This window comes from Daktulosphaira vitifoliae, unplaced genomic scaffold (assembly GCF_025091365.1).
Source record: "Daktulosphaira vitifoliae isolate Bord-2020 unplaced genomic scaffold, ASM2509136v1 Scaffold_2, whole genome shotgun sequence".
Taxonomy (NCBI): Eukaryota; Metazoa; Arthropoda; class Insecta; order Hemiptera; family Phylloxeridae; genus Daktulosphaira; species Daktulosphaira vitifoliae.
In genome coordinates, this window is record NW_026099573.1 from 35421224 (window position 1) to 35445920 (window position 24697).

At 32.5% G+C, this 24697-nt stretch overlaps 2 protein-coding genes across 4 annotated transcripts in view; one reads left to right on the forward strand and one right to left on the reverse strand.

Annotated features, from left to right (window-relative positions):
* Positions 1-3760: 3760 nt before the first annotated feature.
* The window catches only part of LOC126899829 (uncharacterized protein DDB_G0287625-like), a 32975-nt gene continuing 12038 nt past the window's right edge, over positions 3761-24697 (reverse strand). The window contains exons 1-2 of one of the 3 annotated variants that reach the window (XM_050675059.1): positions 22071-22173; positions 3761-4464 (exon numbers count right to left, since the gene is read on the reverse strand). In XM_050675059.1, the coding sequence (XP_050531016.1) occupies positions 3782-4447 (666 nt within the window). In that variant the 5' untranslated portion in view covers positions 4448-4464; positions 22071-22173 and the 3' untranslated portion in view covers positions 3761-3781. Of the gene's footprint in view, positions 4465-17214; positions 17852-22070; positions 22174-24697 lie in introns of those variants that run through there. The other 2 variants (XM_050675058.1, XM_050675057.1) reach the window with 2 other exon arrangements.
* Positions 13569-23437, forward strand: LOC126898196 (E3 ubiquitin-protein ligase MARCHF2-like). The gene is made up of 4 exons (XM_050672138.1): positions 13569-13852; positions 15669-15832; positions 22082-22352; positions 23086-23437. Exons 1-4 carry the CDS (start codon positions 13569-13571, stop codon positions 23354-23356), a joined length of 990 nt encoding a protein of 329 aa, XP_050528095.1. The 3' UTR covers positions 23357-23437.

Sequence of the window (24697 nt, forward strand, 5' to 3'; positions counted from 1 at the left end):
GAATCGTCTTTGCACAATTTGTAGCAATCAAAAACACTTGATCGCGACATACAATTATCACCGAAGGCCTTTTGCAATATTCTGAACGTTTCAGCCCCATAAGTTTGATTAAACAAAATATAATGGAACTTCTTTGTTGAAGAATTTCACTCATTGTAAAAATCGCCGATTGCACTTGTTGTACATCAGAAAAATAAGTGTATATTAATCACTAATGATTACTATACCAACCTAAAAAAAAATATTTCGACGGATGGATTTCCGTGTGAAATTTAAATAAAAAAGTTTTACTACTTTTTGCCCACAGTAGTATTAGTACTATTTGATCACTTTTTGTGGTAGTTTCTACATTTAACATTTGACGTTTGAGATTTTCAGTTCCAGGGTATCGATCACAATTATCGAGCATACATATTTTGTTATTAATATCACAGACAATAGTCGATTTAATAAAATGATTAAATCGACAAAGTCTAAATTTAATTTAACCCCTTCAATCATAAGTTTTATATTTTGATGGATCACGCACATACGGAATATGCACCACTTGGTCCAGCTAAAATTTAGCTAATTTAGGTCTTAATTCATCAAATTTAGAAAAACCAATTTTTTCATTTGTATTTTCCGTTTTATAATTTATATATAATTCTTTTTAGTTACACAAAATCAATATTTTCTATTTAGTATTTTTTTTACCATCAGCATTTCTTACATTAATGACGTCTTTCATACCGGGACATATTCTACTATAATCGTCATTATGATAAAAGTCATCAACATGTTTTACTATTTTCGAATCAATTACTCGACCAGGTTTTTGAACGACAATGTCAGGTAAAACACCATAAATATTGACTAATTTTTTACCTTTTTCAAAAAGTTTTTTGAAACCGATCAAGATTTAGGCAACACACTTAATGCGTTGGCTACTTTCGTTGGTTTCATTAAAGCTGTAGCTACTACCTTACCGGTTTTATTTTTGAAAGTATGCTTTCAATCATGCGTATTTTGTATACACGTCTATTACAGTGAGAATTAAAGTATAGTTTTTATTCTTATTAGAATAATTTTTCATATCGACGAGATCCGTTTGCCACGTTTTGTCTTTAGCGTAAGGCGTTACGATACGTCTCGGAAATTTCATTCTTGCTTGTGCATGTAACTCCTCCGCTATTTACTCTTTAACAGTTTTCATTTTATCACTCTGTTTTCTCTAAGTTCTTCTTTCAGGAATACGATTTTGTTAACACTCCCGTATTACCTACACGCTTAGACGGGTGTAAAATACACAGTCGCTGCACTAATTCGTTTATATCGTCCTAGTATATATATTCTTTTCGTTTATTTGTAACGGATAAAAACGGTAGTACACCACCAATCTTTTCGTTTTCGCTTGGTTGCCGCCCGTTAAATAACTGTTTTATTAAATTTTTATATTTACTTAGTATATTCTTGATTCGTTTTCAATTTTCCGTAAATTATTCTATGTAATCTAGTGTGTATAAGACAGTTTTTATACGTTAACATGTCCTCAAAAGGGATTAAATTGACGTTGGGCATCTTTTTAAATAACAATTCGAGTAATCCTTTCGTCAAAGAAATATTGATATTTAATATCAATATTACCAATGTAATGATATTTTTCAATTTATTCAAATAAATTCATTGCATCGTTGTTAGGATGCTCTTTATCATTGTTTTTATCATCTTCATACTTTGATTGATTTAAATTGATATTATTTCAAAAATTAATACATAATTTAACACATCATAGTTTTGATATAATATTAAATATTTACTCTACACTGCACAATAATTCATTGTGTTAAAAATATTTTGATTTCTTTGATTTTTAAAATCCACTAAGAACTGCTCCCATATACGCTTCACTATGCATTTGTAATCGAATGTAATTATTTCATTACACAATACCATCGACGTCTTTGGCAATAAAAATATATTAATGGTTTTTACAATTGTATAGACTAAATTTTCAGATAACAATAAAAAATTATTTATCACAATATCCTTTGATTTTTCATAGATTTCTTTAGTCTGCATTGATAACTAGTTACAAGTTTCGTATTTTTCTATTACCACATCCAGAAGACATGGTTTCATTTCTTTTATTTCCAATAGGTTTTCGTTAACGATACACGTTCAGTTTTCTGTTCTTCGACGCCTTTACCTGATATGGATAAATAGTTTTTCGAGAAACATTCTGATTTAACAATATTAAACATCTTACTCAAATATATTTTTGATTTACAAGAATAGTCCATGAACGATATTAGTTCACCAATGATGTTTAAAAAGTTTGGTAACCCAACCCAACCGTTTTCACATAGAAGATAAGTCGATGGGACAATTTTTTATTTATTTATAGTATGTAACAAGCTTTAATTTGACATATTTTTAAAGGACGCATTATTTCCGGAACGTTTTCAAAAGTTAAATTAAAAAAGTTGTTATTTTGATTTTGTAAGCAGGATAAGTGTCAGATTTTCAAAAAAGGTTACTAAATGAAATGGAAATACCTTAGTTTCAATTGGAAGAAAATATATATTCTGATTTGTTAATTTTTTTTTTTTAATTTATAGTATGTAACATAAGCTTTAATTTGAAATATGTTTAAAGGACGAAGTATTTCCGAAACATTTTCATAAGTTAAGTTATAAAAGTTGAGTTTTGAATCTCCTCTTGTGAGTTGTTAAAAGGTTAGATTTTTAAAACATTTATAAAAAATGAAAGGGAATTATCTAAGGTTACAAAATAAAAAAAAATTAATTTAATTTATTCATTTTTCAACAAGTTATGGCAATTTTTAGAAAATACAGTGAATATCGAAATTTATCGATTTTAAAAATTTTAAATTTTTGGGGGATTTCTACATTTACGGTGAACGAGAGAAAAATTTTCAATTTTTGAGGGTTATGTCTTTAACTAGATACGATTTGTGATCTGTTAACTTATCATTGAGAAAAATCAATGGAGCTGAAAAAAAGATTTGAAACTCAGATAAACAAAAAAAAAAAAAATGAACAAGGTAAAATTAATACCTTTGCATCAAAGTTGAAAAACATAAATCGACCTATAAATTCTACTGTAATCAATAGTTTTTGTAAATTACGTAATTAATATTAGTCTAAGAAATTTGAAAATTAACAGTGATAGTAATTTATGTATGAATAATATGTATATGATTTTTTTTTTTACTTTAATTGATATAACAGTTATAACTATAGTTATGTAATAGTATTTGGTTTAAACATATATTACCAAGTTGTCCGGCTGGTATGAAACACTTTATTCCTTAAGCTTTCTCCGTTTTTAATTATTTTATTTCCTCTCACCTGTTGTCCCCGTGTACATCCGAGATGGAACAATTCGCCTATGTTTTGTTCAGGACTACTCATACTTTTTTTACAAAAATTTGACGCCGGCTGTCGACCTGACGCAACCTTATTAATTGCCTCTTACGACTGAAAGAGGGAAGTATTCTTATCTCCTATCCACAGGGAAAAATTAATTTCTTTAACAAATAATTATTTTTATTTCTTCAAATTGCAATTTTTTTAAGATAAAATCATAAACCACAAGTATATTGCTATAACTACTATATTTAATATTCAGTTTTTATGAAACTGCATGTTACACTAAATATATGATGTATAAAAATACTAAATGTACAACAATCTGAAAATAATTTTGAAAGTTTTAACCTTTTGATATATATTTTTGGAATAATTTATAAGTTACACATAATTTATAAAAAAAGCAGTTAGGTAATATTGTTTGATTCCATACCAGACAACCTATCGTCTTCAGATGTTACCGTTATAGAATTTTGAGTGTAGTCTTTTTTATCCTCTGATTGCTGATTTCGCGTATTACACTGACAGCAAATACTTTGTCTGAGCTCTACTGTGTTTGGTTGATTACCATCTTCATTGTGGTTTGTTTTAATTTGATTTCCATCAGACATATCGATTTCTACAACGGAGTTATTATCTCCTTCCCCGAAACTCACTTCAATCATAGAATCATCCTGTTCTTGTCTGGCCGACGATTGTCTTTGTTGCCTTTTTATACATTTTGTTGATCGTGTGCGACTTTTTCGTCTATTATTTGTTTGATAGGACACTCTCCTATTTGAACTAGTACGACGAGTTTTACTTCTACACAGTCTGGACTTTCTTGTCTGAGGTCTACGATTTTTCGAAGTGGTCCTCCGATATCTAGCTAAGATACAATTAGACCTTGCTCTTGACCTAGATTTACGCATTTTGGTAATAGATCTATATGAACCTTTTCTACTCGCCGCTTTTCTGGTACCACTTCGACTTTTCCTCCTACGACATCTTGATCTTACACGTCTACCTTGTCTTGAACAGGATATTGTTCTACCGGATAACTCCTGAACATCATATGTACAATGAACAGGCATATCAATTGTTTTTCTATCTAAAAAACAAATAAAACAGTTAATAAAGTTATGGAAATAACAAAAAAAAACTTGTCACAGAATTTGTTTAATTAGTAAAATTATTTAACATTTTATTATAATGATAAATATTCATTGTTATTTTAAGATTAAATATATTTTAAGCCAATCATAAAATTAATGTAAAGTTGAATTTCACTCAAAGGATAAAATATAAATATTTGTTTATATTTTTTACAGTAAATTTTTTAAATTGTATTTTGGTTACATTAGTGTAATAATAATTTAATCAATAATTTTAGTTAGTGTTAAAATTGTTATTTTTATTTATTAATAGTAATATTATTATTATTTGTTATCTAGCCATCTCACAACCTCAATTAGTGTAGGAGAACCTTAGTTCGGCTATACTAATAAAGTGCTAAGATTACTTAAGTTTTAAGCAGCATTATTAATTAGAATTCGTAGTATTGAGTAGTTTCACGGTTATTTCAACACAAAGTTCATTATAAATAACAATATATATCATAATAACATGATACCAGTATTATAATAAATTTTTAAAAATAAAAATTGTGAGATATTACTTTTAAATTCATTAATCCAGGTGTGGAACTTGACATCCTTAACAGCATTGGGACTACAAGGGTGTAGTGGAAATGCCCAATAAATTCCCAAATAGTAATTTCTATACAGAATTAAGTGTCGTCCATAATACATATTTTTAATTTTATTTTTTTATTTTAAGAATTTCTTACAATAAGTTTTATGTTGCCATTTTCTACAGTTTTTTGTATTGAAAACAAATTAGTCCCTAAATTTGATAGGAATGATAGTAGGGTAAAATAGAGAGTTCTAGGCTCTCTCCGCTTCACCCACCCACCATACCACCGTGGTAATGGGAAAAGGGGTGGAGGGGGAGTAAATCCAACGTAAACTAACATAATACAATGGGAGGGGGAACGATGATGTAACCCAACGTAAATTAACATAAGAAGAACCTACTCCTCCAAGTCTTATGAGAGAGGGGTAATGAAACTTAAGGTAAACAAACCTATAGGTGGGAGGGGGGGAATGAAACACGACGTAAACTAACACAACTTGTCACGCGCCTAAATTATGCTCGCCCATATATACATAATATCGGTTTTTTGAAAAAAAAAAAAAATGCATTTTCCAGGTAAGCTATACGGTTAAGGTGAAAAGTACGAATTTTAAACGTCGAATCCGCTATTTTGATATGCCACATGCACACATTTAGATAAAGTCCATACGTAAAATGTTAATTTTACCTAATTTGTAAAAAAATAATATAGTTCGAAACATTGTGTGCCAGATGGCTGTATTGATGATTACACTATAGCACTTGAGATTAATACACCAGATGGCCCAACGCGGCGGCGACGGCGTCGGCGATGTCGCCGTCAATTAGATTAATTGTTATTATACGAGTTAATAAGCTTGACCGTTATTCGTATAGTGAATAATAAATCAATATTTTTTTTTTGTAGACAATATATACTAATGGCGACTTTTCAAGTTTTCTTATAGCAAAACACATTCTTAAATAAACACTACCGCCGCCGCCGCCGACGACGACGACGTAATCACTGGAACATATATATTATAATGTTTATAATATTATTATAATCTGTATTATACTTATCGATTAATGTCGTACATATATATTTTGTCTGAATTATTACTGGTATCCCTCCCATTGTTATAAATTATTACTGTATTTAACAACTGTAATAAATTATTTTTAATAAAATAATAGCTTCGACTGGAAGGATTGCATTCTTCATCCGTCAACGCATTAGAGACGGCAGACGGTCATAATTTTTACAAAGGCATCTGTTTTAAATCCTAATGACATATATGTGTAAACATTTCACTTTAATTTTCACCCTATTATAAATAACGATATTTAACTATATTATAATTATAATAATTAAAACGTATATATTAGTTATCTATTATATCTAGTAATATTCTAATATCTTTGTCGTACACACCTCATCCGTTATCACGAAATAATTATCTAAAAGATATTTGGAAAGGAGGAGGGAGGGTGCAGCAGCATAACATTGTATGCTGACTTCTAATAGGTTCTCAGTATTTGTTAATCTATTGTGTGCGCAAGATGGATTATTTCAATGATATATCGGATAAATTGAATTTTCTTGTTGAAAACGATCCGACGGATAGAGTTTTCAAACTAGTTAGTAAACTATTGAAAAATTATCGAGATTTACAATATTTTGCAGAACGTCTAGGCGATAAAGTCAACGGTGTAGGTGGAGACTTTTTACATTACAAAGGTTGTGAATTATCGGAAGTGGGAAAAAATTCGGACAATCATGAATGTGCATGCTCAGTTGTGAAGCGAATATATTACGAACTTTTGGATTCAATCGAAACAATTGAAAAGACGACGAATGCGAACCGCAGCGACAGTAAAGCCTATTGGACCTTGAGACTTTAATCACCAAGGTGTAAATTCAATAAAATCAACGACTTGATCGATTCATCAATGTATAGATTGTATTAAAACATTGAAAATTATCTTCAGTGATTATCCACACATGAAAGTATGTTTAAAAATATTTGATTTTTTCATTTTAAAACTTAAACTTAAAAATAAATTTCAGCGTGTTTATTACTTCTCCAATCTGGTGGAATTGGCTACAAACAGATAATTTCTAGGAATTGATACTTTACCAAAAATTGACAAGAAAGATCGTGACTTTTCCAGTCAAATTCGAAGATGATTGAAATAAAATAACAAGTTTACAAAACAACTAGTTTTTTATTAAAAAAAAAAAAATTATATATATTTATACATTATATGTATTTACATTAAAGTTTTCGTACTTCTCCCGTGAATGCGTTGTATTCCATTTGACAGTCGTGAATAATTACACAATACAATGATGTTTTATCGGGAAACTGTTTGGAGCATTCGAAATCCAAGCGTAGATCAACCGTTGAAGACTTGACGGTGTCGTTTTGTTTAGAACAATCAATCACGACTATAGGTCCACGTTTTTTGTAATTTATATAGTCCAATAAAGGATAGGGGTCTTTACGACCGTAATACATTGTCTGGAATTGTGCGTACGAGTTATAAAACGTTGTGTACTTGTTGTTGTCGAAATCGGCGTTTTGGTTTTCGTACGGGTATTCGTCAGCGTTGAAATACGCTTTGATGTTTCTCAATGAACAGTGATTGAAATCTCCGAGAACGTGTTCGTCCTCATTACCCATGGCAATAAGTAAATATCTAGGTTTTTCCACATTCGAATAGGTGCGCACCGACCACGTGTGATGAGTTGTCTGCGGTACCAACNCGACCACGTGTGATGAGTTGTCTGTGGTACCAATGGGTAAACGGCAACGTCCCAGTGTTGAAATTCTAACGGGAGCCATTTCTTGCTGTCCAGAATACGCATCAGACCCAGTTCAGTTTTCACGCTGGGTTCAAAGTACTTTACTACCCATTTTATTTTCGATATTTTCACGTTGATTTGTTTTATCAATATTGCAACTTGCGCTTTATCGTCTATTGTTGTTGTTGTTGTTGTCTGTGGAACAATTGATACGACAGTGCTGTTAGTACTCGATCTATTCAACACGAGTGTCTGAGTACAGTTTATCAGTGTGCGCCTATACCGTTCGAAAAATCCCATGCACATAGATAATGGACATTGCGCCACAAATTCAGTCCCATCGACGAAATCGTTGTTGTTGTGCAAGATTTGCGCGTATTTCCATCCAGCAGGTTGTAATCGTCGAATGTCGTTGGGTGTGAATGAACAATATCCCTTGATGGTTGTAGCCATCCCAACGTATTTTATCTTGTCTACTTCTTTACCATTTACCTCAAATCTGATTTCATCAAATAGGTGCATGAGAAAATTTTGCCCCATAACCATTTCACCGGCTGTTCCAGCTGGTGGTTTTTCCAGTTTTCCTTCGATTTGCAAATAACTTTCGCACGGCACGGTGAATTTCTCCTTGTTGCGCACCTCGATACGGATTTCATCGTTGTGTTCGTACGAGTTGTTGTAACTCTGATGTTCCAGATAGTACTCGCGTTTTACACTGTCGTCTTGTTGACATTTTTCCAACACGTGTAAGTACTCGGCCATGATTGACTCGACAACCCAACGATTTTAAAAATTCAATATTTTTCTTTGTTAGTTGCTGCTGCGATAGCGTCGCACGATTATCCGGTTGCTCCGTCGTAGAGTATATGCCATCACTCAAATGATGGTGCACTACACTCCTGTTGAAACTCAGAGGCATTTAAAGAGTGTCAACACGTTTTTCCAGTATAAAGACACGGTCGTCGACTGAATAAAGTTCTCGAGCCAGTGCTTCCAAACGATAAATTGTGGCTGAACTGTTGTTGTTGTTGTTGCTGTTGTTGTCACTGTTTATCAGCTGACAGCTGTTGACGGATGTTTGAAGGAGTAGTAATAGTTGCACGACTGTGACTAGTATGCACAAAAATAATCCAATTTGTGAGGAATCAAACTGTTTTATACGGTCCCATAACGTCATCGTACTTTCATCCATCCTGTTTGATGTGTAGACGCACTGTTAATTTTTCACCTCTTAGGTTGACACGTTGACCGTCCTGATCGAGCAATGCGATTCGAATCGTGTTCAATACGTTTGTGTTTAACGGATAGTAAACTACTTGTCTGGGACACTCGATAATCCGGTAGCCCGGTGGTACGTTTGGAAAGAATTCGTGCAATGTATGCGATTGATGACCTCCGTCGTACGAACCAACAATTATATTGCAGTCAACTCGTATGCATGTAACCTTTGTTATAGATAACGGGAAATCGGACGTGTGTTCCATTTTCGGTGCCAATACACGAGGTCGGAACCCTAGTATACGACCGATTGATTGCGGGTGTGTAAAATCTATGGGGTGATCGCATTTGATTATGCTTCGCATAGTGTTGCGGTCGGCTGTAAAAGAGATAACGTTTCGATCACCCAACCTTTTGTCACCGATTTCTCTGCTGTTTTCCTTGAGTAAACCAACCGTTGGCAACAATGGATCATCAAAATCTATTTGTTGTTGTTGCACACTGTACTTATACTCTTCTCCGTTGTACTTGTCCGTGATTCGTTTCTGTAAATCTTCAAATTCGTACGATCCCGTCGGTAGTGTTATCACCATAATTGGTTTGTCAACAGTGCCGAAAATGAATTTGTTACAATCCTCGTCAATATTAGGTATAGTGTTCCACGTATGCAAGCTCAATAGCCCAATTTTACATTTGTCACCGACATCGATGGGTGGATTGAATGTACATTGCAATTCAGATCCCACACCGGTTAACGTTACCGTTGTTGTCATGTTGTTGTTGTTGTTCGATTAAAAATTCCAAACACAAGTGACCACAATTTACCTCGTCGAAGTTTTGACATCTACTATAGTTGTGCACGATTGTACATCCTTTAAAGTATCGTTGCAGTTCCAACGGTGGTGGTAAATTACCAAAACTGTCAAAATACGTAACACGTTTACCGCGTTTACTATAAGCTACCCAATGCGTGCCAGGGTTAGTGGAAAGATCCAAGTTCACTACAGCCATTTCGGTCATTTTCGGTCCCGACTTAGGTAATGTGTCACGACAAAACACGCCACGAAACACTTTATGGTCGAACGCTCGACTACCGAAATTTGCAATTTCAACATCGTACAAGGCACGATCGGGTAGCTGCGAAATTAGTTTTTTGTTTTTTTCGTCTGATTTTTTCGAATCATCTTTTTCGTACTCGTCGTCAATTTGAAACCAGACCCCGATTTGTATGGTTGCAAGTAAAATCCTTTACCCATGCTTATCGCTGTATTGCCTTTACGGCTAAGTTCGGTAGCCATCTTGACCACATTTGCAGCACCGCCGGCTAAAGCTCCCAACGCCGACAGTCCGGCAAATATAGGTATAAGCGGTAGTACACCGCCTTTAGTTTTCGGAACGTTTATGGTACGGGGCAGTGGAATTTTTTTCTTTCTCACCACACGTCGTGCCGCCTTCAACGATTTTTTTGCCACACTCAGTAAATCCATTTGTTGGGCATTTTTATTGAGTTTGGCCGCATGCACAACTCGTTTGAAACCCATACCGAGTTTACGTTTCAATTTCATCGCGTTGGTTACACTCCAAGCTGCGACTCGTTCAGGCAATTTAGCGTCTTTGGCCAACACTCGTTCCAAAGCCTGATGTTCCAACACCTTGTCCGCTTTATGATGGTCTTCNACTCGTTCCCAAGCCTGATGTTCCAACACTTTGTCTGCTTTATGACGGTCTTCGAGATTCTTGTATTTACTATAAATTATATCGTGATTGCGGCAAGCAGCATCAAGCGGGTTCACCCCAATATCACCTCGTTTTAATCTCTTTTCTAACCGTGTTCCAGGACCCGCAAATTGATAACCTAAATGATAAACATTTAAAATAATGATAAAACTATTTGCGAGGAATTATTTTGAATAATTACACACACCTGGAATGTGGGCTTCGAATGGTAATTTGTTGATTACAGTATTCAATATCCCTGCACCTCGTTTTCCACGTTGTCTCTGTTTAACCATTATTTTCATATTGACAGTTATTGTTCGATGACGTGCGATGCGTTTCAAAAAACAGACTCTCACGCTACCTATCGTGAATTTTGAAAAAAGTAGTGAGATTGCACCTAGTAAACACGGTAAACTATTGCCAAATACAATACGTGCATTGATTTGCGGACCGTCAAATTGTGGAAAAACAAACTTGATGTTTACTCTATTGACCGATATCAACGGACTTCGATTTGAAAATGTTTACGTTTACTCGAAATCGTTGCATCAGTGCAAGTATCAACTACTCGTGGATGTTTTACGCGGCGTCCAAGGAGTGCAGTTGTTTACCTATGAAAACGGCGACGATGTACCGTCGGTGGACAACATCCTGCTCAATTCGGTTTTTATATTCGACGATGTTGTCATGGAAAAACAAAATGTAATGTGTGATTATTTCGCGCGAGGACGACACAGGCAAGTTGATGTTTTTTTTCTCTCCCAAACACTGTCGCGCATACAAAAACAAATGTTACGTGACAACACAAATGTGGTGGTGTTGTTCCGGCAGGATGAAGTTAATCTACGACACGCGTACGATGAATACGTGTGTTGCGATATGAAATTTGGAGAATTCAAAGAGTTTTGCAAAGAGTGTTGGAACAAGGATCGGTACGGATTCGCAGTGATTTGTTTGGACTTTGCGCGAGACGACGGCCGATACAGATACAAGTTTGACACATTTGTTACAATATGAGTGCCGATAAGGAAACATTGCTGAAACTGTTGACTGAAGCCCGGGAAAATGTTCGAAAAAAGTACACAGAATTGCGTCGTGGAGAAGCGGATTCGTTGACTCGCGTAAAACGTCAGTTGGCGCCAATCATTGAACCATTAGATAAAATTGCGTCACAGCAACAGCAACAACAGCAAAAACAACAACAACAACAAGAACAATTACAGCAAACTATCAAGAGTTTAAACGATGATATATACACTGTGGAACACGATGACGGGTTTTTCCATCAGTACATGTATCAATGGTCAATGAACCCCAACAGAGATAAAATGTATGGACCAAAGGTATCACCAGATGGAACAATGACGTTAGGTGAAGCCGACAATATCTTTCTCGACAGAGGAACAATTAATATTTTAGATGAAAAATTCCCTCTGACTATGGGTCTTGTGGATTTACTGTTTTCGAAAAACCCTGGAGTTTACTCCGAATCGGATTTGCATGCGTACAAAACGATTCTCGGCAAAACCGGTGTGCATTTAAATAAAGACGGAACATTGAAAAAAGGAGGTCAAAAGTATGTAAACACCATTAAACCATTGTTTGATAACGGTTATGGTGGTAACCCAAACAATTCCTTACCGTTGTTTGAAAGCAGCAGCAGCAACATCAGTGACACATCCATTATCGGTGCGGGTCTACAATTGAGATTGAACAACAAGAAAAAAGATTACGTTTACTGGGACGACCCCAACGAGCTCGTGGAACGTTTACGTTTATTGATATCAGCCCGGTCGACTGGCAACACTGGAGTTTCACCAAAGAAATCGTTTCTATATTGGAAGAGCTGCAGGAAGCCGGTTACATTGAACAGATACCAGCGGCGTTATGAATAAGAACATTGCTAACGAACTACACCGGCAGGCTCGCAGGACGTATACCCGTGCCCGGATAAATATCAAGGGTCTCGATGATATATGGCACGCTGACCTCGTGGAAATGCGCGCATACCCTGATCGACGACATCGGTATATTTTAACGTGCGTCGATGGATTTTCAAAATACGCGTGGGCCATCCCGTTGAAAAATAAAACGGCCAACGAAGTTACCGCAGCCATGAACGGAATACTGAAACATGGTCGTCATCCTAAGCTTTTGCAAACGGACAATGGTAAAGAATTTTACAATAGACAATTTCAAAAACTGATGTCACAATACGCAATCAATCATTACTCTACTTATTCCATGATGAAAGTGTGTCTAGTGGAACGTTTTAACCGCACGCTGAAAAACGCAATGTGGCGTGACTTTAGTGCACGTGGTTCGTACAAATGGGTGAATCGGTTGTCTGCGCTGTTGCACGACTACAATAACGTGCGTAAACATAGAACAATCGGTATGACACCGGTGCAAGCGGTGAAAAACCCAGACCTGGTTCGGTTCAAGTTGCGTCAAATACCGGATAATTTACCGGTAAAATTCCGTGTGGGAGACAAGGTGCGGATAAGTGTACATAAATCAGTGTTTGATAAGGGTTACTTACCAAACTGGAGCACCGAACTGTTTACCGTAGTTAAGGTTAGGCAAACAGTACCGCCAACATACTATCTAGAAGACTATCAGGGAAATCCAATACGTGGTTTGTTTTACACCGAAGAGCTGAACAAGACCAGTTATCCGGACATGTATTTAGTCGAACGAGTGTTGCGAACACGAGGGGACCAGTGCTTCGTTAAATGGTTAGGATTTGGTCCAGAGCACAATTCATGGATACCCAAAACCAATATCTCACCTCAATGATTGTCGATATACAAGGTATTGTGGCAGCCGACCGATCGTTTTTGGTCAAGGAACTGACTGTCATTGCTATAGACTGTACTTCATTCGCTCATTGGATGTTTAAACATCCAAAAAGTATCGAGGGTGATGCTAAAACAAACTTTTGGTTGAAAAAATACCTACATGGAATGGATACTCGTTGCGGTGACGTTGAATACAATGAGTTGCCGAGAATCATGAAACTGTTGCGGTGCGAGACCATCTACGTGAAAGGAGCTGTGAAAAAGCGAGTAGTGGAAAAGTACATACCGGGACAACGTATAGTCAACGTCGAGGATTTGGACTGCCCACCGCTGTACAATTTAAGTTGTGTTACAAAAATGTGTTGTATCCGACACATGAACAACCCGACAGTGTGTAGTTTATACAAGGCAATCTGCTTAAAACAATGGATGAATTATAATATGTAACATTATTGTCAAAAAATGATTTTGCAATATTCTCATTTGTATTCGTACAATAAATATATTTTCCATAAATAAAATGTATATTAATGATTATAGTAAAATAAATAAATATTTCTAAATTACGTGTAGTATTTACTATAGGTTATTAATACCTATTGTAAAATAATCTATCTGGTATTATCGAAATAAATAGAGGGTAATTACTTTAATTAATTAAGCATAAGTAATTGAGTTGGTTATGATAAAAAAATCATTCTGTATATTGTCTACAAAAAAAAAATTTTGATTTATTATTCACTATACGAATAACGGTCAAGCTTATTAACTCGTATAATAACAATTAATCTAATTGACGGCGACATCGCCGACGCCGTCGCCGCCGCGTTGGGCCATCTGGTGTATTAATCTCAAGTGCTATAGTGTAATCATCAATACAGCCATCTGGCACACAATGTTTCGAACTAATTTATTTTTTCACAAATTAGGTAAAATTAACATTTAACGTATGGACTTTATCTAAATGTATGCATGTGGCATATCAAAATAGCGGATTCGACGTTTAAAATTCGTACTTTTCACCGTAACCGTATAGCTTACCTGGAAAATGCATTTTTTTTTTTTCGTCAAAAAACCGATATTATGTATTTATGACCGAGCATAATTTAGACGCGTGACAAGTTGTGTTAGTTTACGTTGTGTTTCATTCCCCCTCTCCCACCTAAAGGTTTATTTACCTTAAGTTTCATTACCCCTCTCTCATAAGACTTGGTTGTGGAAGAGAGGTTCCTCACCTGATTTAGGTTAGTTTACGTTGGATTTACTTCCCCCACCCTAAGACTTGTCAGAGGTGGAGAGGTTCTTCTTAGGTTAGTTTACGTTGGGTTACATCATCGTTCCCCCTCCGATGTATTATGTTAGTTTACGTTGGATTTACTCCCCCCCTCGCCCAAATCACAACATGGAATGGTGGGTGGGTGAAGCGGGGGGGACCAGAACTCTCTATTTTACCCTACTAATGATGTAGCCAACTGTGGCAGATGAAGCCACTCGGTTTGCACGTAAGCATATAACAAGGTTGTAACAAAAATATTATTATTATTTTAAAATAAAATGATTCTAGTAAAAGTTTTTTTATATAAGATTATTATTTATTATAGCTTTTTATACAGTTTGTAGACAAATCATTTTTTCTGAAATCAATTTTAATTCAGAGTTATATCTTAATTTTTCTTACCGCAGTAAGACAGTATAATCTAAACAGCATAAAATTAAAATTTATTCTTTTGTATGTTTATCAATAACATATGGATAATATAAAATTATGAGTGCTTTTTGTATCTTTTAACATTTCTATACATTATAGAATTCTATATAAATTCTTTTTTAAGAATTCAAGTCAATAATTACATTATAACATTATAATGAGTCAAAATTTACTAAAGAAATTTGACCTAAATATATAAAACAAGTTAGATTAATACTTAGATCATAATTATCAATGATAACCTGTTATATCTGGCTTATTTTTTTTGTTTTGATAAACAAATATTTTATCCATTTCCGTTTTAAAATGATAATATTTATTTCTGAAAAAAATTAGGCCTTTCATTCATAATACCTCATGTTAATATTTTGAAACTATATATTTAGACACATGTCAAAGATTATTGCGATCACATCAAATCCTCTACAGATGGACAAATCTTCTAGTGTTGATATAACATCAATTAATCAGAAAGTATCAACTGTTTTTTGTAAAATTTGTCATTCTGGAGGAAGTTATGAACAACTCATGCAACCATGTTTTTGTAAAGGTAACCTCAATCAAAATATATGATTTTTTATGTATTCATTTTTTTATCTTGCTGAGATGTATTTTTGTTAATTTAAAATGTTTAAAATTCTAATCACATTAAAAAAAAGTCAATAATCGAGTGAAAGATATAATTGTTTATATTATTAAATAACATAAATAATATATAATTATTTATATTTTATATCAAAAATGGACAAACTAATATTCTTTGTTATAATTTCATGTGTGTAATATTAACACAAAATAGATAAAATTGGAATGGACACTCAGAAATCGGCGATTTTTCAAAAAAGAACGAATTAAAATAATTTTTTTTATATAAAAACCTTAAGTATTTCCCTTTGATTTAATATATATTTTTTGAAAATCTAATCCTTTACTTTCTCACGGGGGCGCATTCAAAATAGCAACTTCTCCACAAAAATTTATTTTTTCCAACTTAAGTTTTGTGTATGTTTTGAATTTTACTGACACTTATATATATTTAAAATTAAAACTCATGTAATATATTTCACTATGGAAAAAAAAATTTCAAAATATACATTGTCTTCATGTAAAAAATAGCTACCACATTCAACAGTATGCTCATTTTGTGTTAAAATTCTTTAGTTTTAATTTATTTTAAACTTACTAACAAGGGAAGACACCGTTTTCATGAATATTATATAAATCTAATTTATATATTTATAGGACTTTTAAGTCGAGAAAAATAACTTTGAAATTTGAATTGGCTTATATTGCCATTTTTATCTTCAGACAAGGCGATATACGGTTCCTGTGTCGATAACACTTAAGTCTTTAAGGGGTAATATCCACCAAAAGCTCAAAAAAACAAGGCTTTTTTCGTGATTTTTTTTAAAGGACATTTGAGATCTAAGGTATATAAATAATATGTCATTGGATTAAGCAACTCTTGGAGAATAGAAAAATATTTTTTTATTATTATTTTTTTTACAAAATTGTGGATGTGCAGCGATTGCCGTGAACCGCTTTTTTAAAACGTTCTTCCGCAGCGAGCAGTAGAAGTCGTGCCCAACTCCACCTATATAAAAAAAAAATGTTTTCATTATCTACACGAGTGTCGCTAGTGAAGTACACATGATTATATTTTTAGAATTTTTTTTCTTCGGCAAAAAATAATCGACTTTAATTGTTTATAACTTTTTGTTGTTGTTAATCAATCGCTAAAATCGTGTGTACTTCACTAGATAATCTAATAAAGAAGCTACAGTTAAAATTTCAAGTCAATCGGATGTAAACTTTTTCAGTTCTACTGCTCGCCGATTTTGAAAACATAGTTTTGAGTAAAATGCGTTTAAAGTTTCAAAATGCTATAAATGTTAAGAATCGCAATAATATAGTCCTTAATAAGTTTTTTACCTTCAGTCAGCTATCCCTGCGCCGTAAAGTTGTCCTTCCTGGTCCTTATTTTCCTCTTCTTCCTTTATTTTGTCTGATGTAAGACTTTGACGCGATTGGCGTCCGATCCCATGCAAAACTCGTACATGTTCGGTCCAACGGTTAACCCAAGAGCATCGTAAACGACAAACAGACCCGACAAGCCTTCGTTGAAAGTAATAACGGCTACACGGTCGCAATATCAACTATAGTCTTACCGCTAGACATCGTTTTTGGAGCAATTGACCACACTACAGCATTGAAGGACTCGTTACTATTTTGAGAATACGCCCCCAAGCAGAGTGACAGAAGGTTGTCGAAGCTGAGTTCTTTATAAATGGGTTGTATCGCTTTGAAAACATCTTCATGCATTGGAATCTTGTGCTCGTATGTTGCAAGAGTACCAAGCGCTTTACTGCGCTGCCAAGAACACCAAGAGTCTACTCCGATGGAACACTTCTCGTGCTATGGATTCTCGTCCGTCAACATTTTATGATATAACGTTGACCAAATTTCATTCCGTATTTTTTCGACTGAATCGGAGTTTCTCCTAATTAAAAGTCCGTATTAAATTGTAAGTTCATCTATTAATTTTCCGGTCAATTTTCCTCGTCCGCCAAGACTTATTTTTTTTTCAAATCGCGCAGCCGCGTTCCCATGCGCTTTTGCACGTGGCCGACGCATTTTTTTTTCTCAACGATGACATCTTCATACGGTTTTGAATTGACTATAGCTTTGTACGTTTTTGAATCTTCATCGCCGATGTATTTCAAGTATTTGATATTATGGAGTTCTTCGCATCGTTTGAACATTTCTGTGACGGCGTCGACTTCCATTTTCCAGGCACTATCTTCATGATTGGCATCACAACTCTCTTTGTGCAAAGGGTACACCTCCTCGTATTCAGCAGTACCTTCTTTTTTTTGCCAATATTCACACACTTTACAGTAATTTGATTTTACATACACATCTAATACCTTGCCAGTGTGCCAACCAATCAAAGTAACTAATCCAAACAAAGATGAAAACCCCCTCTTACGCCAAGATACATCGCCTGACTCCGTAAGACTGCCCCTTCTTCACCTTGTTCAATAGAACGGTTTTTCTTTTCAATAGCTGTTTTTTTCATAGAAATAATTTTAACAGATGAAGTAGCAGGGCCGATATTGGAAGTGATCATACTGTAAGTTGTTTGAAAAACAGGCTTTGCGGATCCATCATCGCACAGAACTTTTTTATGCCGTTGATGCCTATGCCAATGACGCGCATAGCAAAAATAATACGGCAATTGATCTCTTAAGCACGATCATGTATTAGAGGGACAGTTAAAAATATCAACATCACCGCAGTTCGAACAACACACAACAATCTTGAAGCCTAGTTCACGCTTGCTCGACTGTGAAAACCGCAAATCACTATTACATTTTTTACACATTAATAATTCAGAAAGAGCAATATATACAGCGAAAAAATGTATGAAACAGTAGCCGAAATTCCTATCAACATTGCAATCACGGTTTAAATCAGAAGTTTTTAATTTTTACGTCAAGATACTAACGTACTCCGAATCGCCTTCGAACGCATGGCGGTTAGGCGGGTGTCGGTTAGGCGGGTGTCGGTTACTAATTTTACTCCGGGTTGTTCTGATACTTCTTGTTTTATTGCCTTTGTAGCCACCGTACACCTTGTCACTCATAATTTTGTAATATAATTCACTGTTAAAAAGTATAGCAAAACTCAAACTAAGAACGTACACAACGAGAACGGCTGATCGACTAAACAAAGGGAAATTGTGAGTAAACACGTGCTGTACAGACGCTGTAACGGTCGAAATTTGATGCAGCGACCTCTATACTTCAAATTCAAAACACGATATCGATCATAGGTAACTTATACTAATTTACAAAGCCGCGAAATTCAAAAAAACAAGCATCGCTAAAATAAGCCAAAAATGTTATTTTGGAGCATAAAAGTTGTTCTGTAAAAATTGATTTAAACGAATTTTGAGTTTAGATCAGTTCTTGGGCGTTGAAGATTTTGATTCTAGGATAGTTTTAGCATGATTTAAGCCAATAAAAAAAAAATTTGGTGGATATTACGCTTGTGGTACCATATACGAACTCGTCTGTGAGTTAATTGCATTTTTTTCTTAATTATTTTGAGTTAGAAAAAAATTATTCAACTCATTTGATTTTAATTCATTTAAGATTTATTAACTTCAATGATAATTAAGGACCCCATCATTATAATTTCGCCTTGTGAAGGAATATATTAATCATATTAAAATTATTTAACTATGTGGTTTTTTCTTTGGCTGTCATTTATTTTCTCAGCTCTCACTTGACTTACTTTTTTAAACGATATGTCAAATTATTACAATTCATTTATAATTGAAGATATTGCCCTCAAAAATTGAAAAAAAAAATTCTACTTTATCAGTTTAACAGTTACGTAGTTCACATTCTCCATATAGATAATTAAAAATCATTAATTTCTAATGTTTTTAAAGTATTTATTGTCGAATTAGGTTTGTTATAGTAATAAATTTCAACTATAAATTTAAATAATTTTACTTTGTATCTTACTAGTGGTGTAAAATTTCTTTACAAAAGGTCCGAAAAAAAGATTATCGAGTTCACAGTCGGCCACGTCGGCTGTAAAGTATATTTTATATTATAATTTAGCAAGTTTAATTTTCGAAAATATAAAAATTAAAGTTTATATAAATGATTTTTATTTTGACCTGAATTTAACATTGAATTTTTACAATATTGAATCAATTTTTATAAAACGCTAAATTGAAATGATATTTTGATTTGTTTTTTTTAGCTTAAATAAATCATTAAAAATAAATAAGTTATGAATATTTCACTTGTAGAATCTTTTTTAAAAAAAATAAATGTTTCTTAGGAATGATTTACGTAGTCTATTACGATAAAAATGCAAAAAAAAAAATTGACCTTTTCTCATGAATTTACTGTAAATAATAATTATAAAATTTCCTAATTGCATATTAATCTTAATAATACATTTTTTTTATTTCTCATAAAATTGTGTATTTAATGATGTCAACTTCAAACCTGCAAGTTAAGATAAATGTCATGGAAAAAAATTCAATTTTATTTTAAACTTCCAAAAAACCAACTTTATAAGACCAAAAAATTGGTTAAAAATTATATTTTGCTCTGATTATTTTTAACATAATTAAAATCAGAATCAGTAATAATTTAAAAACAAAATTTTTTTTTGTTTTTAATAATTTTTGATATATAAATACTCATTTTTTAATAATTAGTATTAATATTAAAACTTTGATGTAATAGATAAAGTCTATAGTAGATTTGAAAACTGTGCAAAAAGTTGATTTAGATAAGTATATTTTTCTGATGAAAGTACCTTGTAGACCAGTGTATTTATTCATAAGTACCAAAATTGTTTTTTTATAAAGTATAACATCCAGCAATTAATTTTGCTTTTGTAATAATTCATCAATTTCTTAAAAATAAACACTATCATAGATTCGCATAGAAGTGTTTCTTATGGTAGTAATTTTAATCACTGTTAGGTATGATCTATACTTGTCCCAACTATGCTATGTCTACACTGTGCTGTGACCCCTTTGTACCACCGTTTATTTTATATCTGTGACACTTTATCAGATTCATGAGATATCCATTATCTGAACATATTACAGTAAATTAGAAACTAATAAAAACGATTATTATAATTAAAGAATAGCCCCTTTTTTATCATTCTGTTCAGTTTCAATATTTAAAAAAAATATTGTTAATTAACATAAATACATGTACTATTCTTAACAATAAAATTGGGTGCTAAAAAATAGTATTAATTATTGTTGTTTTGTTATATTTTCATTTAAAGGCAGTTACATTATTTCACTTTACATTATAATTTTATGTCCCCATAAAAAATAATGTATTTTTTTTAAGTGTCCTTTTTCATTTTATCTGTTTTGTAATATTGATATTACCAGTGGACCGAAAAGACATGAGCGCCAAATAAATTAATTTTGTAAATTTTTTTATTTATGTAAAAATCACAAGATAGGAATTAGTAGTAAAATGTTCTTGCTATTGTATGATATTCTTTTTACAATTAATTTCTTGAAAAATATACAAAACGATACTTTTGACGCTAGTCACATATCCTTTAAAATAATAAGTTTTTTGAAACATAATTTTTTGATTTTATTAGTTATATATATATTATATATACATTCATTTATCTGTTATAAAATATTTTTTAGATTCATTTCTTATATCTTATGAGGGTGTTAAGTTAATTTGTTTAAATCGTAATATACGTATTTAAATAGCGTATAAAATAGTAAATGATCAAATTAAGAAAATGACTGGTCGATATCAACTTTTGAACTCACTACTTCAAAAGTTATATACATATTTATATCTAGACGGGAAGAAGTATAAATACCTAATTTATTTATATAATTATTATTTTAATTTGTTTATTATAGCGTTAAAAGAATCATCCAGTATACGTCTTTTTTAAAAAGATGTTAAAAATAATTATTAAATTAAAATGATTAAATTCTATATTTATAAATATAATTATTCTATATATTATAGAATTATATCGTTGTTACACAAGCACTGTGCAGACATATTCGTGAAATTAAAGGTCTAAGAAATACTTCAGAATAAATATAATAAATGAAAGAACAAAAACTGTAATTTTATAATTTTGGCGCTCACGTACCCAAGGTAGTTGATTTGTAAAATAAATTGTATCCTATAGCTTTAACAGTGATTTGCAATAATAACTCAACATTTTTTAGTATAAAACAAGTGTAATATTACCTTTTTTAAAGGATCTGTTGGACACGTTCACTTAACGTGTCTAGAAAAATGGTTAAATGAATGTGGGGATGACAAATGTGAGTTGTGCCTCTTTCGATTTCAGGCTGAGAGACAACGACGATATTCTGCTTTAAGATCATTAGTAATTTGGGTTCGACACCCTCCTCATCGACATATACTGTACTCGGATCTTTCAGTTATGATTATACTGACAACTGTGGTCATTTTTTTGATAACGTGTTTAACGATAGCAATGCGCCAATTCAAAACTTTAGATCCCAGGTGATAATTATTACAACATATATTCATGTAATACAAATCTCGGGTCATATTTTATAAATCATCATTTAAAATAGATTTGTCCAACAAAAAGTATTATGCTTGAATTTTTTTAAGAAAAGCGAGTTAAACAAAACTAATAATAATAATCAATTGTTTATTATAAAAAAAGAATTGGCATTTCGAGATAGGTCCTAATCTTTCACTCTGATTTTACCATTCACGATAATGTGTACTCAACATAGTAGCAATATACAACATACTTCTTCTTCTTCCTCGCCTTAATCCCCACTAATTGGGGTCGGCCACCCTTATTCTAAACTTCCACTTGACACAATCTCCCACATCATCTACGTTTACATCAGATGTCCTCATATCGTGTAGTAATATACAACATACACTATTCAAAAAATAAATATTTAATATAAGTACAATTTGTGGGATTAAATATATTTTTTTCTATAATTAGTGTGAAGGAGTTGAAATCACCCGAAAGGCCAACTTTACTTATTAATTCTCTAATGATTTCTTATTATTAAAATATAATTAGCACTTCTAAATAGATTGTAATATAAACGATATATTTCGGAGAAAACAGCTTTATTTTGTTAATCTGTTTCATTAATTTAGCCAGCTTAAAATCAATATTCAAAATATCTCCGAGAACAGTCCTATAAAGTATGCAAATTTTATCTAGTTTTAAAATAATAATTTGATTGTTATAATTATTTCAAAGGTACCCAGAAATTTGGGGTCGTGCAGTAGTGGCGTTATTCATAATTATTACACTATTAGGTTATGGAATGTCAATGTATATGATAATTCGTGATAATTTAAGACCATGGTACAGATGGTGGAGAAGTTGCAATGTAATTAGACTGAATCGTAACCAACTGATTCAACAAAATAATAGTGACAATAAACGAAATGATGAAATAGAAGCGCTTTCATTGCACAATGTAATAATAAATATAAATAGTGTACGGGATACCACAATACAATTATAAATACCAATTAAAAGTTTCACTTTGGTTTGAGAGCTACCTATCTATATGATACTAATTAATTCAATTGGGCGATATGTTTCAAAATATTGTATTATATATTTGTTGAAGCCAGTAAAAAATTTACTGATAAAGACTAAGTAAAATTAGATTATTTGGTTATTCGACACGTTTAATACGTTAAATTTGATTTCAAAGCCTAAAATTGATTTAGTGATCAATTAATAAAAATATTATTTCAAACATTCAATGAAAACTAATAGTTTACGAACATAATGAAAAAAAATTAAATATTAATTTATAATATTATTATAAATAATGTTATAAAATAATATTATTAAATATTATTTTATAACTTTTCTTACAGCTTTCGTTTCTTCTATCCTCATAACATGATCATACCATCTAAGTCTATTTTCTCTCATCTTATCTACGATTGACGCTATACCTATATTCCCTCTTATATGTTTTTTCCTTAACCTATCTTTTCTGGTCACTCCGCTCATCCATCTAAACATTCTCATCTCTGCTACACTCATTCTCTTCTCACTACTTTCTTATCAACTGCCTAACACTCTGAACCATACATCATAGCTGGTTTCACCACAGTCTTTCCTCCACTTCAACCACCCGCACGTAGAATTTACTTTTCAACTTAATTTAAATTCTTTTATCGTATAAGATACCAGACGCTTCTCTCCACTTTAACCACCCGCACTTGATCCTGTGTCCCACATCTTCGTCAATACCCTCGCTCTTTTTTTTTGTTTTCAACCGTCAGGTTGGTTAATACGAACTGGATTTGTATATCCTTTTATATAATTTATTATATATTATTTATAATAATTTTAAATTCAAGTATAAGTAAACCGTAGAAATAGATTTCACAAAAAGAAAGAAATACATAAAATGTATAATAAGGTAAAATGTAGCATACATAACATAAATAGTAATTGTCTACGTACTATATGCAGTAAATTTTTTTACTTTGATCTAGTTCTCCGTATACTATTTTAAAAACTTGTTATTTTATATAATTTGTTTTTCGTATTATGTTTTTAATTATATCTCTAAATATTAAAGGCTATTGATCAACTACGCCATTTGAAAAAAGCTACATCCACACTGAAAAAAATTAGTACGTAATATTAAAAAAAAAATTCATAAATAAAATAATTTTGGTTAATGATTTGAACCCGATGACGCGATTATTGATATAAAGAAATATTGATTATTAAGATTACGTACGAACCTACCGTAATATTGATAAACAACAATTGTAATAACAACAATTAATCTTTTTTTTCATGATTACTATAATTTGGAGGTGTGTAACTTTTTCCA

Excerpts from the sequence above, each read along its gene's own strand:
- LOC126898196 (XM_050672138.1), top strand. The coding sequence starts at position 13,569 with ATGATTGTCGATATACAAGGTATTGTGGCAGCCGACCGATCGTTTTTG. Across the intron at positions 15,833-22,081 it reads GCAACCATGTTTTTGTAAAG|GATCTGTTGGACACGTTCAC; the intron begins GTAACCTCAATC and ends CCTTTTTTAAAG. Across the intron at positions 22,353-23,085 it reads TTCAAAACTTTAGATCCCAG|GTACCCAGAAATTTGGGGTC; the intron begins GTGATAATTATT and ends ATTATTTCAAAG.